We start from the raw sequence: 16,740 nt of genomic DNA on the forward strand, positions 1-16,740 counted from the left end.
AAGCCCTCAGTGATCACTCGACGTGCGGACCGTCGGCGACATTACTTGTCTCCAACGGAGCAACAGACAGCCTCGGCAGGCGTGGCCATCAGTTTGCTGTTGAACATCATCATGCCCATCATAAAGAGCGGCCCAGCAAAAGATCATTTCTAGATCATTACGGAAAACAAAGCACCGCCAGTACCCATCTGAGATACCCGTCTTGTTCTCAACACTCATCTCTGCTCATATCAACTATACTTACCTCCCAGAGATGGAGGGACATAGCCTAGACTTCGACGTCGCCATCATCGGCGCAGGCATTTCAGGCATCAATGCAGCCTACCGCATCCAGACCGAGGGCTCTCCAGGCCTGAGCTATGTGATCCTCGAGGGCCGCGACTCCGTCGGCGGAACGTGGGACCTCTTCCGCTATCCCGGCATTCGTTCAGACTCGGACATCTTCACATTCGGCTTCGCATGGAATCCCTGGACGCGTAACGAGTCACTCCCGTCTGGTGACCGGATCAAGGAGTACATCCTGAGCTCGGCGCAGTCGGAAGGCATCGACCATCACATCTGCTACAAGCACAAAGTGCTCTCCGCGAACTGGTGCTCGGAGAAGCAGAACTGGGAACTCCTGGTCAGTAGGCCAGGAGAGGATGACCCGGTACTCTTCCGCTCACGTTGGATCCTGCTCGGGACCGGCTACTACAACTACGAACAACCACGAGAGGCTGGGATCCCGGGAATCGAGAACTTCGCCGGCGACGTTATCCACCCTCAGTTCTGGCCCGAGAACTATGACTACACGAACAAAGATGTCGTGCTGATCGGCAGCGGTGCCACTGCCATCACCATCCTGCCCGCCATGGCGGACAAGGTTCGCCGAGTGACGATGCTTCAGAGGAGTCCCGGCTACATAGTCCCCTTGCCAACGACTACCTTCCTCACGACGTTCCTGGTCAGGTTCCTGCCCACCAAGATTGGCTACTTCTTCAACAGGGTTCTGTGGTTGTTTAGGAGCTACATCTCCACTGCGGTCAGCAAACGCCATCCTGGCCTCGTCAAGGGTCTGCTCAAGAGGGTTACCACAAACCAGCTTCCTCCCAATATCAGCTGGGATCCCAACTTCAAGCCTAACTACAACCCTTGGGAGCAGCGCCTCTGCGTCTCCAAGAACGGCGACTTCTTCGCGGCGCTCCGCTCCGGCAAGGCGGACGTGGTGACCGACACCATCAAGAGGATCGACGAAAAGTCCATCGTGCTCGATTCGGGCGCCGTGCTCCGGCCGGATGTCATCATCACGGCGACCGGCCTGAAGCTGAGGTTCGGTGGTGGCATACAATTCAGCGTGGACGGCAAGCCGTTCAGCGGCGCCGGCAGATTCGCCTGGAGGGCGGCAATGCTGCAAGACGTGCCCAACATGCTCTTCATGTTCGGGTACGAGAATGCGTCCTGGACACTCGGCGCGGACGTCGGTGCCAGACTGTTCCTTCGAATAGAGAAGGCGATGAGGGAGCGTGGGGCCTCCGTCGCAGTGCCGCGGCTGCCGGCACCGGATATGCCAGTGAAGCCCATGATGAGCCTCTCTTCGACGTATCTCAAGAACGCGACCGAGATCCTGCCCAAGGGCGGAGTGGGTGTATGGAGCCCCAAGTCTGGCTACGTCTCCGATATGGCATCTGCAAAATGGGGCAATATTCTTACGGATCTGGAGCTGATGTGAGGATAAGACATGTGTTTTGCTTTCCAGTACGATGATTTCATCAGCGTTTATTAATGATAGAGCTATTAATTGGTACTACTTGCAAGCCCAACTCGACGCCTTGTTCTGATCTCCCTTGCCGTCCCACTTTGCTGACTTTGGATACGCGCATATCGGCCTCTGCCTGTACACGCCCGTGCTCGAGTTCGTGGGGCTGTTGTAGGTGGTTGCGATGACGCTCTTGGCCGGCTTCCCTTTCTCGACCCAGTCCATCAGCGCCAGCAGGGCATCGTGCTTGGAGTCCTTGAAGCCCGGCACCGACCAGCCGCTCGGAGACATGCTGCCGGCTTGAAAGGCCCCTCCCATGTTCCAAGGCGCGTTCGTCTCGCTGGGGGTGCCCCCGCAGTGCTGCATTCCCGGGATCTGGAAGAAGGTGAAGAAGTCGTCGATCTTGCCCATCGTCTGCACCGTCTTGTTGTAGTACCACATTGAGCCCCGTGGGGGGACAAGGCCGTCTGCCAGGCCGTGGTGGAGAATGATCTTGCCGCCCCTTCTTCTGAACTTGGAAAGATCGAACTGTATCGCTGATGCCTGTCCAGGATCCGTCCTCGCTGCATACTCGAGTACCGAGTCGTTGTAAGTGTGCCAGTCCCAGTCTGGATCGTCATAGACAAAGTACTTCACATAGCTGGTCCCGTATTTGCTGGGCTCTGTACCTCCCAACAGGATGTACCACTGTTCCTCGGAGCTGAAGTCCAGTCCAGTGTTGACCACCTCTCCGCCGGGAGAATAGTCGTTCTTGTACACGTTCTTCGCCGTCTGGATCTGCAGGTCTGTCAAGCAAGCAGAGGCATTGACCCCAGGCTGACCGCACTGGATCTTGCGAAAGTCAAAGGCACATAGCCAAGGGGCGCTAACAATGTTGTCCTTGACTCCGTCGGCCTCGTCACACTGCTTCTGGACTTCCTTCGCCAGCATCGAAAAGTCGCCCGTGCTCAGGTGCTTCGGATCGTCCACTGGCAGGTTGTACATGCCGAACTTGTTGACAAAGGGGTTGATGTGCGCCGGATACCACGACGGAGCGCCGATCAGCGCGCCGTCGAAGCTGTCCGGCGATATCTGAACCTCCTTTAGTCCCTGGCGGCCACCAGTTGAGCAACCGTTGTAGTACGAGTACTTGATGCGCCGCGCGTAGTACGCCTCCGTCATCTTCTTCCCGAGCTCGACCGACCGGTGCAGGGCTCGCCAGCCCCAGTCGGTCTTCTTCTCGGGCTGGTTCAGCGCCCACGCGATGTCCATCGTCGTGGAGTTGTGGCCGGTGTCCGTCGAGAGGGCGGCCATGCCGTAATGGGCGCCGGGTGCCATGTCGAGCCAATTGATCCCTCCCGCAAACCCGCCGTTGCCCACGGCCAGGAACTTCGCCTTCCAATGCGGTGGCATAGGTAGAAAGAGACCGAAGCGGAAGCTAGTCGACGATGATGAGGGCACCTTGACGGTGACGGCGCAGAGCTCGGGCAGATCAGTTGGCTGAGTAGGGTATGCGATGTCGGCCGCTCCTTCACCGTAGGTATCGCCTGCCAAAACATGATCTATCCTCTCGATGGTCGCTCCGACTGGGAGGACATGATCAAACGTGGCGGCGACACATTTGGCGTGATGGGATTTCCAGAATGGGCGCCATGCCTCAGCCTGGTTGACAGCCAAGGCCCAGAAGATCCAGAGAAGAGGTAACACAAGACCCATGGCGAACAGCTTCTGTGTGGCGGTTATGTTCTGGAGTCGGTACCATCTCTGCCTGTTCCTCAAAGGGTTGTCATCAACAGCGACATCACGGCCTTTAGTACGGCCGTGTCGGCGCACTTCCTCGCCATGATGCTCGTGGCGCAGCAGCTGTCCTCCACGCTTTCCTGTGCGCAAAGTAACCTCGGGCCGGGGTGAGCGAGTGCCATTTTGGCTTCCTAGTGGCATCCATTCTGCTGTCATTGTGCTCCTAGCTAGGCTAGAGCCCTCGCTGTGTTGTCAGGTGGAGCTGCGTCATGGGCACCCAAGACCAGCTTTTCGGGGAGGAGCATAAGCTTTTAGTGTGCGAGTTCGCGCGCCCATGGGAAAGGGTTACAGTCAATAATGCGACTCTGCTGCAGATGCCAGTGTCAGCCGTCGAATTGAAAGCGGCAGGCCTTGACCGTGATCCTGGAACACCCCGCAGCAACAAGTGAGGGGGACGGTAGATCATTCGTTGATTACCCTGAGCTTCTGCCGTGTTGCTGTCTGAACGCGGGACGGAATGGAGGGAACACTATTTATCCTGCCTCAATAAAACCGCGCTGTCGGCGTTGACTGACGAAACCCGGTTTCCAAGACTAGAAGGTGACAAATATAATGCTTGTTCGTTGTAAGACTAGCAAAGATGCATATGAAGAGCTGAGAGGTAGTTCGTCCCTTCCAAGTTATACATGTTGTGGCGAGAGGCTTAGTAGAACAATATATTAACCGCACACCACACATATTTCTAATTCAGTGTAGTCATTTCGGGTGTATGCGCTGTGTCTCTTTGCAATTTGACCTAAAGAGTGCTTATCTGAAGACGGCAGGTCAGGCCAAATTTCGAAAATCCTTCTATTGCCTTCCTATGGCCTTGAACTCAACCACAAAAAACTCTTTGCTATGAATGAAGACCTCCTTGTAGGGGAAGCTTGGGCAGTGCTTGAGAAATGCAGGTTACAACCCCCTAGTAGAAGTAGATGATGCTCATGAACCAAAATTACATTCACTATGATCAAGACCCAAGGTGGGAGCCATGAATCAATTCGTCAAGTAGCTTATACATCGTTGCAACTCTTTGATCTAGTCCGTCAAGTCTTGCACTCTTTGGTCCTGTGCTTCGAGCCTTTCCATGGGATAGCCGGATGCCTGGCCCTGAGACCTTCCAGTATATTAGCAGGGAACACTTCCTCTACTATCTTCCTGTCCATCTTCGTCAACCACGTCCGCTCAATGTCGTCAACAGTGGAAAGCAGAATGTTCACTACATCGGCCAGCAATCTGACGTTGCAGGACGGCGATCTCACCGGTTTCAGAGACAAAAGACGGTTGAAGAACATTTTCTTCTCCGGTAGATAGCCTGACTGATACCTCATCTCGTCCATCTGGCCTCCCCTGGCAGTCGCGCCGGCGTTGATGAAGTCAACAAGTGTTCTGAGAAAAAGATCCTCACGAGCGGCGTCGGCAGGTATCTGAAAGGCAAGATCTAGGTATCGTTCTAGCACAGGCCATCGGTGGTCTACGTCGTCGTCTCTGTACCCATTCAGTGCGTTAGGGTCAGCGCCTTTTTGTAGAAATAAGGACAGGATGTTGTTCTCGAGCAACTTCCAGAATTTCTGCTCCTTGTCTCCGTTCGTTTCGAGTCTAGGCCAAGAGGTGACATGTTGCATGAGAATGGCCCAGGAGCTCTCAATCACAATAGGATCCAGACTCTGTGTCTCCAAAACCAATCGAAGCATCTCGATTCCGTGGGTCCGCCATTTGCTGTCGATAGGGAAGGCGCCGCGGGAATTGCAAGGGCAGAGGATATGGAGAATGAACAAAGGAATCATCCCCGAGAGATATCTTGAGTCTTGTGGTAGTTTCCAGGTAAGGTACCCTATGAATTGAGCAAGTGATAAGTTCTTCTCGGAAGAACCTATGTCCCCGTAAGTTGGTGAGCGCGGCGGACTTTTGGGGCATGCTGCAATCTAACTCCTCAATGATTTCATATGTCACGATGCGGGAGGAATCTGATTTCTCGGCCTCTTTTGCCCAGGTTAGAGTATTCGCCGTCAGGGTTCGCAAGCGAGAGGCGTCGGAAATGCCAGATCCCCGCCGTATGACGCTCTGGCTGAAATGGCTCCTCTTGATTGTTGCAGTGTAGACCTTCAAGAGGGTGAGAGGTAGATTGAACTTGGCTGGAGCTTTCTCAGCGAGAAAATCTGACATTTCCCGCGTTTTAAGAAAATCCATGACAGTTCTGTGCAAGAAGGTGACTAACCCGGAGATTCGATCCACTTCCAACAGCCCGCGGGTCCGACTGTTCAGCCACCAAATCATCTCTTCCCTGAGTAATTCGTCCTCCTCTGGACGATAAGGTTGCGTGGAGATGTGAAAGATGTAGTCTTGCTCATCATAGCCCTGATCGTGAAATGCGTAAGACATAGCGGGCAGAGGTTCTATGACGGCAATTGCCATCTGAGTGTCGTTGACATCTTATTGTGATAAAATGGCTCAACGGACTCCAGAATCTGCCGAAAGAAGGGCCCAAGTTCGACCGGGAAGCTCTCCAGGCGTCGGCAAATATCCGAGAAGCGATCGCGATTTGTGAGGCCCTGAAGAAGCAGTCTGATAACGAGAACAACCCAAAGGAAAACTCCACAAGCTCGTTTCTCAATCTGATGGATCAGCCATAACCAATCGTCAGAGGAGTCCTTGGCAGCCAGTGCTGGCCATCTTGGATGTTCGTAGAGCCGACTCCTGATGTATTTCAGGATATCGTCTCGCGTCAGATCCTGCATGTATAGCTTTCTCTGGGCTTTATCACCAAAAGCCTCTTCAAACACGTTCCAAGGTCGGCTCGAGATGCAGAGTTTGATATCGGTAGACTTGGCAAGATCTTTTAACACCCGACATATCTCGTCATGTTGGCCATCAAATTCGTCTAGACCGTCTATGAAGAAACAGAACCGGGTGGACGATTCCTGAGTCGCAATCTTCCGAAGAGTCGCGTGGAGATCAGACATGGTCCAGTTCGGCAACTCATCACCACATGCTTGGCTCGGACCGACACATCTGTCGTCACAAGACGGCTTAGCCAACTCAGGACACTGTCGAAAGACCTCGTAGAGCAGCGTACGAAGAAGGCCCTGCTCGGACTTCTGCATAGTGGTACCAGCGCTCCAAAAAATAATGCCCAGCGATAACGAGCCGTTTCGGGCCCGACCACTCTGACAAAAGTTGACCGGTCCTCGGGTGGTCTGCGACAAACTTCATGAACGTTGACTTGCCAGACCCGGGCTTCCCGGAAACCCAGAAGATGTTATCATCACTCCTTAGCCACTGGGCGAGGTATTTCGCTGATGTTGGGCTGGTCGCAATTTCCGGCTGGTAGACCCATCCGAATATATTCTGATGAGCTTCCGGTATCGTCAGATGTCGGAATGACCGGGTCTCGAAGCACAAACTCTTCATGATGGCTTGCTGTCCCGCAACAGCATCCTGCGAAAGAGCCACTTTGGAGATCTGCTGTCCAAGCCTTTGCAGCTCCTCGGCCGAAGGAAGGCAATTCTTGCGGTTGTGTTCGACTTGGTCGATGAGTTGGGTCAAATAACCAATTGCAGTGTTGATCTGATCAAGCATGCCGGACTGATTCGACTGCAGCTTAGCACTGTCGGCTCGTAGTTGTCTCAGTTGCTGTAGATGCGTTTCTTGAGCTTGTCTGGTGCGACACATCTGTCAGCGGTGCTGCACCGCTGCGGGATAATAGAGCCGAAGGCATACCTACCTTACGATGTCACACACATGCAGAGTCATTGTGACCTGTGTCCTGGTCAACCGCTGTTCCAGCGCCTCGATCTCTCCCTTTTTCCACATGGCCTTTAGCGCGGCGCGAAAACACTGCCAGGGCCCGGCTGATCCATTCTGAGTCTTGAGTTTGTCCACCACCCGCAGGAGCCTTTCGCAGTCTCTCTTGCAAAGACTAGCCAGTTCGTGAAACGACGTGAAATCGCTGCCGAACGCGTTCTCCTGCGCTTGCCCAGCGACGGCCTTGTCATAGCTCGACGTGAGCTTGAGGTCAAAGTTCTTGAGCTGCCCGTACACTTTGTCCAGCGTAAGGACGTCTGCTGTGCACCCCGCAGAGGACCTGCGAATCTCAACTGTGGTTTCAACAAGGCCGGACGCAAAGTGGACGAACTGGACGATGTTACCAGCCAGCCCAAGAGCTGCAAGAGGCTCCATCATATTGGACCAAAGGCAGGATTAGGAATATGTTGCGAGACCTGGGTGTGTGTCAGATCCAAGAAAGATCGAGGTGCAAGTCCATGCAAATGGCGACAAGCTGTTCTGGGTTTTTGAGGTTTCGGGCAGTGTTCCATTTGAGCGTCCTTGATTCGATGCCTGATTGCGCCAGCCACGTTGCGCATACTTCTCCCCGCCCGCCATCCCATCCTGTGAGTAGGTAAAAAGCCGGGCGACTCAGGGTGGTCGTTTATTTTCCCACAGTGGCGTGCCACCATAGACAGTCCCCCCCTGGCTGCATACAAGTATCTAGTTGGTGTTTGTGGCGATGCATGCATGTTTGTGACGAGGGCAGTGCAGGCAGACAAAAAGTACCTTAACGGATGCCTCCTACTTTTGGAACACCGACTTCGTCACTGACATCGGCGTCGATCTTTGCAAAAGGAGTGTCCCTCAGATTTGTTGTGTTGAAAGATTCCCTCCTGAGATGGCTGTCTTTGAAAAATTCCCTCCAGTACGCATCCACTTCTTTGAAAGATATATCCTAATGTCATCTTGTACAGACGCACTGTAGGCCTGTTCGTGCTTCCTGTTGGGACCGACCAGAACCTGCTAGGAAATAACACCCTGAATAGTTGTTGTTGAGGTTGATAGGCTTGATTGCCAAGTAACATTCCTTCCCAGGTCCCAATGTGCGTGTGCGCTCCGTGCCAGGCATACGGATGATACGGATGCATCGACATCCGCATTGGCGGAGTTGTGCAAGCAGCGAAATCTCCGTAGCATCCGGCAGGATTTGCGGGACCACCAGCACCGGATAATTGCGACTGTTCGTTCGGGAAAATAATGTAATTAATGGCCTGGTCCCCTTCTCGAAGGTTTTACTTTCCTTCTTCGAATGGGTCTGATCATTCTTCATTAAACATGATATCTTTTAAAAAGAAGTACGAAATGCCGCAGCAGCAGAGTAGAGGTTGTCTGTGACCCTAACAAAGCAGAATGAAAAGAGACGCCGAGTGATATCCGTATCCCGTTCTCTTGCACCGCGCACCCGAATTTCCCGCTCTATGGTACCTTTATCTCCGGTTTGGACAACCTCGCCGATATTCCCAGTCTCTCTCTCCCCCCAAAACGCCTTGTCGCAAGATGCAGAAATATCATACACACAGAGAAACGATCGAAATCTAGGCAATACCGGGCTCAATCTTTTTGCCCTTGACGCTCTTCCACTCGATGGCCGCGCTGCCGACGACGGTGCACGCGGCCAGCGCGGCGCTGACGAGGAACGTCTTGGCCAGGGCGTCGCTGTAGGCGAGCGTGACGCCGGGCAGCATCTCGGCCGGGATGGCCGTCTGGATGCTGGTGGCGCCCGTGGCCAGGACGACCTTGGGGTCGAGGCCGGGCACGTACTGCACGACGTACTCGACGAGCTTGTTGGTGAAGACGTTCTGGCAGATGCTCACGAAGAGGGCGCCGCCGAGGGTCTGCACGAACACGATGACGGCGGTGCCCGTGGGCACGTCGGCGATGTCGAGCACGGTCTGCACGGCCATGAGGGGCTGCTGCATGCCGAGGCCGACGCCGGCGCCGGCGATGATCTGGTAGCCCATCCACATGGGCCGGCCGGTGTCGGGCTTGAAGGTCGACACGAGGCCGTAGCCGACGGACATGAGGACGGTGCTGGCGATCATAAAGGGCGTGTAGTAGCCGAGGATGGTGACGACGGCGCCGGCGATGACGGAGAAGACGACGACGGCGATGAGCATGGGCAGGTTCATGAGGCCCGAGTCGACGGCGGAGGCGCCCTTGACCGCCTGGAACCAGATGGGCAGGTAGTAGACCGAGGCGAGGAAGGAGGCGCCCGAGCAGAAGGAGTAGAAGGCGGCGGCCCAGACGGAGCGCCGGCGGATGATGCGCGGCGGCACGGTGGCCAGGTCCTGCTGCCGCCACTGGACGAAGAGGAAGCCGAGGATGAGGACGCCGAAGACGACAAACAGGGCGATGATGCGGCCGCTGTCCCAGGCGTAGGTGGTGCCGCCCCACTGCAGGGCGAGCAGCAGGCAGATGACGGCGGGCATGAAGAGGGTCGTGCCGACGGGGTCGAACTGGTGGATGCGCTCGCGCCAGGGCTCGTCCTTGAGGTCGGCCTGGGCGGCGCGGCGCGGGTCCGGGAAGAAGAGGGCGATGACGACGACGGTGATGGCGCCGATGGGCAGGTTGATGAAGAAGCACCAGCGCCAGGTGACCTTGTCGGTGAAGACGCCGCCGAGCAGGGGGCCCGCGACCGAGGCGATGCCGTACATGGCGCCGATGATGCCGCTGTACATGGGCCGCTTGTCGAGCGGCACCGAGTGGGCGAGGATGATGAGGGCGCCCGAGAAGATGCCCGCGGCGCCGATGCCGGCCACGGCGCGGCCGACGATGAGGGTGACCGAGTTCTGGGCCACGCCGCAGATGAGGCTGCCGAGCTCGAAGAAGCCGATGGCGATGAGGTAGACCCACTTGATGCTGAAGAAGGAGTAGAACTTGCCGAACAGGAGCTGCAGGGCGGCGGTGGTCAGGAGGTAAGCTGCGAGAGGAGAGGAGAGAAGAGGTGTTAGCTGAGACTGCCTGCTTGCTTAGGGATGGAGACCGAGCAAGAGCATTGCTGCTGCTGCTGCAGGAGGAGGGAGAAACAAAACTGGTTTCAACGTACCACTTCCATACCAGCCGACGTCGCCAAGGCTCCGGAACTGGTCCGTGATCTTGGGGATGGCGGTGGCAATGATGGAGTTGTCGAGGGCCATGAGGAAGACGCTGAGGCACAGGGCGAGGATGATGAGGGCCAGGCGGGCGCCCGTGGGGTACTCGGTGCCGTCCTCGCGCGTCGGGGTCGTCGTGATGGACGCGCCGCCGGCGTGGGAGGCCGCCGTCGGGTGCCGGGCGATGTCGACGCGCTTCTCGTCATCCTGGGCGCCGCCTGCAGCTGCGGCCGCCGGCGTCACGTTGTCGACGGTCTCGGCGCGGACGGACTCGTTTGACGCGCGCGCGGCCTTCTCGGCCGAAGCCGGGTCGGCCTTCATGTTTTCGACGGACGAGACTTCACTGGGTGCCAAGGTGGGTTCGCGCGACGATGCGCCAACGGCGAGCTCCTTGTTGGCTGCGGAGCTCATCGTTTGGGCTGAGAGCGCGGTGTTGTCGATGGTTGTCGTCCAGAAAGTCGGCGAGACGACTGGGAAAAGAAAAAAAAAATTGTTTGCAAGGCTGCTCCCCAGAGGTAGGTAGGGATGGAGTTCGACAGCAGCAGGTAGGGAAGGGAAAAGGGTTGGCCTGACAGCAAAGCCAGGTGTCAAGGTCAAAGCTTGCTTGCTTCCTTTCTTCCTTTTTTCTCTTCTTTCTCTTTTCCTTTGGTCTCGTGATGGATACAGCAGAGCACCAATGACACAGGCCAGGCCACAAGGGGGGGATCAGAGCAGCGGGAGGTGGCGCCGACTTAAATATCTATCATCGTCATCAGGAAGACTGGTCGGTCTCATTTGCAAAAGTCTAGTGCGTAATGCCCACACACTCACTGGATGTACGGCGAGTGTGCACGGGGCGGCAGCGCTATTGACAAGCAACCTTGTCCTCCCGTTTTCGCCAATTTCTACCTACCTTGTCTCAAAGGGCCGTTTTTCGTTGCTTTACGGGCTAGAGAGGTAGGGGGTGTGTCAACAAGCGTTGGCCCTTTTGGCCTTATTTTTGCGCCGTCTCGTCTCGTTTTCCCGGTCTGGGATGCGAGACAGACCGTATAACAACGGCGGGGTCGTCGAAGAGCCCGCTTTGCGAATCTCTCCGACGACTGCTCTTAGCCGGGTCAGAACCTTGAAAGAGATCGGCTGGATTGGGCCGTGTGTCACATCACACAGGGGGAACCCTCCAGATCCAACGATCCAACCCGTGGCAAGCGATTGGCCTGGCCAGCTGAGGACGAAGGGGGGTGCAATGCCAGCTCTGCGACGAACTTGATTGCCTCACGAGTCAATGTACGGGCTTCATTCGGGCGCGAGGCATCCAGATTCACCCTGCAGGTTGGTTGGAAAGCGAATCGTGAGTGCAAGCAAACCTGGAAATGTCGGGTGGGTAAGGCGGACGAATTCAGGCCGCGTTCAGTGGGGACTCCGCCAAACAAAGGGTGCTGGAGCGCACCAACGCACTGGAGGCACCCGTGGAGGTCCCCCCCCCCGTGGACCCAAGCCACGAGGCGCCAGCCCTATGTGCTCCCCCAAACATGCACCCGACCTCTTTTGTCGGTGATGTGTGTGATGGAGGGATGATCTGGGTGGAATTGCGCTACTCCCGGACAATTGCACGCAGCTTCTGTCCGAGCAGCACAGGTTGCTATCAATGAGACATTCCATTCATTTGCACCTACTGGTCCTGAGGTACCTGCCTACCTGCCTACTTCCATGCCACTGTCCGAAAGTCAATCGTAGGCTACAACTTCCCTCTCCCACTACAAAGAAAGGGATGGAATGTGTGAAGTACAAACAACCAGAAATGTCAACCATTTCCCATCATGACAAGACAGTGCCAGAACTGAAATCGAGAGAAAATGCCGTGTCGTTCAATGCGATGACTAATACTGGATACCAGCCGACGCTATCGGCCTTGGCTGGTGGAGACTGGGTGCACTTTCTAGCAGGATTTCCCCCTGGAGATAAGCCTTTTACGGCTGGGTTCCCCTTTTTAAGGAGTCCTCCAGCGCTGAAGCCTTCTACAAGTAATACAGCACCTAGCGTACCCGCGTGCCCACCTAGCAGAAGGGAAAGCTTAAATTGGCCCAGTATCGCCTAAAAAAGATCAGTCCCGTAATAACGCGAAAAGTGTCCGAAAAGAGCGCGAACTGCCTCGCCAGACCGAAGAGGAGAAAACGGAGCAGGCAGAAGACGGAGCCTCTCTGCACGAGTGTAGTCTGCACCGATATCTCTGCCAAGAAAGAATGTGAACGTACAAGTACTTAGTTAGCTTCTCTCCCTATCCCAATCAGTCACCGGTGCGGGGACTGGAAGGCATGGATCGTGTTCCGATCTCACGGATCCAAGATGGGCCCTGAATAACCCCGTGAATGACTTCCATCATGTGACAAACATTTCGCAGTATGACTGCAGCACCTCACCAAGTGCTAATAGATGAGATCAGCCCGCAATCTTCCATAATAGCGCATTCTTGCATGTAAGTAGTTATGACTGGCAACAAAAAATTCGCAAGGTCAGGTGTGAGTCTTGCACGTAAAAGACCCGGCCCGGGCGCGCAAACAGCGACGGAGTAGGGCATTGGGGCTTACACCTCAGTGCTTACATTGTGCCAGGGTCCAGCCTAAATCGCCCGACGTTCGATTTTCAGTGCTCTCTCGGCGGGGGGCCTTTGATGGCAGCGGGCACTAATGCGGCTGTTTCCACTCCCTGGACCCTTCCTTGGGGGGCTGGTGGGCCACTTTGTTAGAGTCCGAGCTTCAATGATTCATGACTACAAATTTAAAGCCACGGTGGTCGTTGGAGAAGCTCTTCGTCGATTCGTAAAACCAGACCGCCGTGTAGCGATCGAGCTTGCAGAGAGCATGGGCATTGACTATGTTACAAATTCGTTGCCATTCGCCTTCCACGGCGTTCTGTCACAAGAAAAGCCCTGAACGGAGTACAAAATGCAGTGGTCCGTATGCAAAACACGGCTGGCCCTGGCAGAAGCACCCCAACACGAACGCGGCTCATCGACGACCGACCCCCCATCGGTGTGCTCTCGGGTCCTGAATCAGGCCGACTTGCCTCGTCGCTAGCTGCCTGCCACCGCCTTTGACTGACGTGTGACGGCGGGTCGGGGATTGCCGACCCCGAGCGGTCCCGATTCCTAGCTCTGGGGAGGCTCAGGGTTTGATGTTGAAAGAAGATCCCACGCGCGTCAGTCACCGATCGAGCTCATCATGGATTTAAGCATAAGGGTCTTGGCCCCGGGGACGTTCTTTGCACCCAAGAGAATCTGCTAGATCTGCCCTGCCACAGAATTGATTTTCGAGCCTTCCAATGCCAGTCCCGGTCAAAGTGCACTTGATGTACTTCTCGAGGAGATGTGAGTGTCACACGACCAACTGGGCGAGACATGCGTGGCCGTGTCACCAATACATGGTCGAGCAAACACACCCGAGCTGCCGTACGCGATCCTGCCAGGGGGTCTAGCCTTTCATGAATCTCGGTCGTGTTCGTCTTGTGACTATCTACTACCTTTGACATGATCAGCAGCAACAGCAATGCAAGAGATTGCCCATCGTCGTCTTCCAAGTTTGGACTCCCCTTCGACGCGGTCCCACGTGATCGCTGGGTAGGTATGCTGCCCCACTCCCCCCCCGCCTGCCGCCGACACGATCCAGCCGAGAATCCGGCTCTTCGGAGCATCACGGCATGTGTCGCCCTCCTCGAACCCAGTACCGGAGCATCGCACGTCGTCGGGCTATTCACGATGCTCAAGCAAGCAGCAAGAGTAGTCTCCACGGAGATATTAGTCAGTTCTCTCCATTTAGCAACCCATCCTCACCATATTGACCCTATTCTCTCAAGGAATCCAGCAACGCCAAATGGCTAAAGCTCATCAAGTCGGTTACTATCTTCATAGTCCCCTTCCATCCCCACGTGGGCACAAACTCTAACTGACTCCGCCTTGCAGGATCAACTATGAGGACCAGAACGGCAAGCTGCGCACCTGGGAGGCCATGAGGCGCCCGACCCGGCCGGGCCACTGCCCCGTCGACGCCACCCAGCTCGTCGCCGTCCTCAGCAGGCCCACCGGCCCGGAGATCCTGCTCGAGAAGCAGTTCCGCCCGCCCATCGACAAGGTCTGCATCGAGTTCCCCGCCGGCCTGGTCGACCCCGGCGAGACGCCCGAGGAGTCGGCCGTCCGGGAGCTGCTGGAGGAGACCGGCTACGTCGGCGAGGTGGTCCCGGACCGGACCGGCGGGCCGAGACCGATTCTGTACAGCGGTACGTATCTCCCGGGTGGATCTGGGCTGTTCCAGCAGAGATCTAATGAAGGGTAAATCAATTGAAACTAATTTGCTTGCACTGGTGCAGCACCTGCCTCATCTGCGTAAGTGACTTTATTGCCAGACTATATGCTCCGTCGTGGGCTTCATTACTAAACGTAGGGGCGGTGATAGTTCGTCGACATATATGATCCACGTCAAGATCGACCTCGAACAGGCCGAGAACAAGACGCCCAAGCCCCAGCTCGAGGAGGGCGAGTTTATAGAATGCTTCACCGTGCCGCTGAAGGATCTCTATAACGAGTGCCGGAAGCTGGAGGCTCAGGGCTTTGGGATCGACGGCAAGGTAGGTGCCTTTGCTGAGGGCATCGAGTCCGCGAGGGAATGGCAACTTTGATAGCAGATTGCAGTCCTACTTTTCAGACGAATGTTGATAGATCGGACTTTTTGCTCTTCATTGTGCAGCTCATGGCAGGTAAGGCCTGGAAGAAGAATCACAGATCGTCATGCGGCAGGTACCTCGTGTTTAACGCACGTCTGTCCTTTCTGGCGCGGCTCAGGTGCCGTGCGTCCGGCGTGACCTGGACAGGTCTAATCGCATCCTCTCTTCGCGCGTAGTACCGGTCTAGGTATCATTCGTCGGTGACGCTGGTGACTCTGGTAAACACAGCTAGTTCCATGATATCATATCCTGCAACAGCCTTAGTAACCCGACGACGCACTCGCGGCAGGCAAGAAGAACAACCGTGTGATTGCCACGTGTGACGATAAGGGCATTTGGACCATGGTGTGCACTCCCACGGGGCAGCCGTCTCGGTCAGGATCAAGGTGCTGCGGGTGTGCATGTCGCTCGACGGTAGCTGGCTCAATTTCCCCCTGAGGGCAAGTATGATGCGTCGTGGAAACGGCCCTGCATTCGATCAGCATCCTGGGCCTGTCTCTCTATACAGTATGTCGAAGACATCTGCAGATAAACGACGAGATCATATCTGATCCCTCTCGATATTCACAAGAGGACGCCAATAGTTTCCTGATGGGTGACGATCACGTAATCCCAGATGTCGAGATAGTGACAGCCAGCGTTCATGCAAGCCCACTGTCGGTGATTATCCACGCGACGTATGCAGTGCGACTTTGGCTGGCAGCTCGAGAGGGGCTGCCATAGGACGATGTTGCCCAGGACTGCTGAGAAAAGGTCTCATCCATGCTGGGATCTCACCAAGGCGAACCCCCTCTCCTTGCTGTGGCCTAGTCCAGACGGCCGCGCTGACGATCGGCGAAATCGTGGAGTAATTCCTGTGCTCCTTCCTGCCCTCCTTCCTTGATCGCGATGGCGCCCTTTCTATAACAAGAGTCAATTACCTCTTTGCTGAGCGGCTGAAGGGCCAAGACCGACGCTTGGGGGCCAGCCTCGCCTATCCGACGACGTACCTGGTCTGGGTATGCGACCCGAACCCCTGCTAGGTCTCCGCACAACAGCAGGCGGGTTCTATTTTCTTTCGATCATGATCAGACGAAACCCAAAAGCTATGGGGGGAGTGGATGGTCAGCCTGGGCCTGGGCCTGCTCAGCTTTCTGTCGGTGCTCTGCGAATGGGGACAGACGGACAGCACAGTCGCTGGGTGTGTGCGGTCCTCCTGCGGGCTGTCAGCGCTAAGGGCCGGCTGCAACCTGCGACATGAGCCTGGGACGGAGCTCATTGGCGCGCTGCGGGCTAACCTCAGCAACGCATAAGCCCAAGGCGACCATCGAGCACCGAAACGGGTGCCGTGGGGTGTCAATCGCCCAGCAGAGCTCCCGCTCAGCGCGGCAAGTGCTGGCGGGCAAATCCCGGGGTGACTGTGTGTCTGGAAGGGGGGCCGTTTCAGGCGAGCGCCGATGGCGTTCCTTTGATTTGGGGTCGGGATACGTTCGTCGAGCATCCGCCTTTGCCTCCCCCTTCCACCCCTGGCAAGAGCAGCAGTTTGCTGTCATTCTGCTGCCGGGTGGAATCTAGATGAGCTCTCCTGCATGTTGTGTGTGTTGGTGGATGGTAGGCTATCTGGCCTTGCCTGTGCGGTCAATGATCGAGGCCTGC

The 16,740-nt window shown here is 56.0% G+C and overlaps 5 protein-coding genes across 5 annotated transcripts; 2 read left to right on the forward strand and 3 right to left on the reverse strand.

The window, feature by feature from the left end:
• Nucleotides 1-253: 253 nt before the first annotated feature.
• E0L32_004114 (uncharacterized protein) lies at nt 254-1,708 on the forward strand (the record flags this gene model as incomplete). The annotated part of the gene is made up of 1 exon (XM_031138489.1): nt 254-1,708. One exon carries the CDS (start codon nt 254-256, stop codon nt 1,706-1,708), a length of 1,455 nt encoding a protein of 484 aa, XP_030997830.1.
• Nucleotides 1,709-1,783: 75 nt separating this feature from the next.
• On the reverse strand, nt 1,784-3,670 carry E0L32_004115 (uncharacterized protein; the record flags this gene model as incomplete). The annotated part of the gene is made up of 1 exon (XM_031138490.1): nt 1,784-3,670. The coding sequence occupies one exon, from the start codon at nt 3,668-3,670 to the stop codon at nt 1,784-1,786; it is 1,887 nt and encodes a 628-aa protein (XP_030997831.1).
• Nucleotides 3,671-4,539: 869 nt separating this feature from the next.
• On the reverse strand, nt 4,540-7,675 carry E0L32_004116 (uncharacterized protein; the record flags this gene model as incomplete). The annotated part of the gene is made up of 5 exons (XM_031138491.1): nt 4,540-5,293; nt 5,367-5,908; nt 5,989-6,658; nt 6,702-7,126; nt 7,235-7,675. The coding sequence occupies 5 exons, from the start codon at nt 7,673-7,675 to the stop codon at nt 4,540-4,542; spliced, it is 2,832 nt and encodes a 943-aa protein (XP_030997832.1).
• Nucleotides 7,676-8,856: 1,181 nt separating this feature from the next.
• E0L32_004117 (uncharacterized protein) lies at nt 8,857-10,824 on the reverse strand (the record flags this gene model as incomplete). The annotated part of the gene is made up of 2 exons (XM_031138492.1): nt 8,857-10,241; nt 10,368-10,824. 2 exons carry the CDS (start codon nt 10,822-10,824, stop codon nt 8,857-8,859), a joined length of 1,842 nt encoding a protein of 613 aa, XP_030997833.1.
• A 3,091-nt stretch (nt 10,825-13,915) lies between these two features.
• Nucleotides 13,916-15,060, forward strand: E0L32_004118 (uncharacterized protein; the record flags this gene model as incomplete). The annotated part of the gene is made up of 5 exons (XM_031138494.1): nt 13,916-14,185; nt 14,242-14,276; nt 14,348-14,661; nt 14,752-14,767; nt 14,826-15,060. The coding sequence occupies 5 exons, from the start codon at nt 13,916-13,918 to the stop codon at nt 15,058-15,060; spliced, it is 870 nt and encodes a 289-aa protein (XP_030997834.1).
• Between the last annotated feature and the right edge of the window lie 1,680 nt (nt 15,061-16,740).

Source organism: Thyridium curvatum, assembly GCF_004353045.1.
Source record: "Thyridium curvatum strain D216 chromosome Unknown NODE_19_length_512963_cov_79.951035, whole genome shotgun sequence".
Classification (NCBI taxonomy): domain Eukaryota; kingdom Fungi; phylum Ascomycota; class Sordariomycetes; order Thyridiales; family Thyridiaceae; genus Thyridium; species Thyridium curvatum.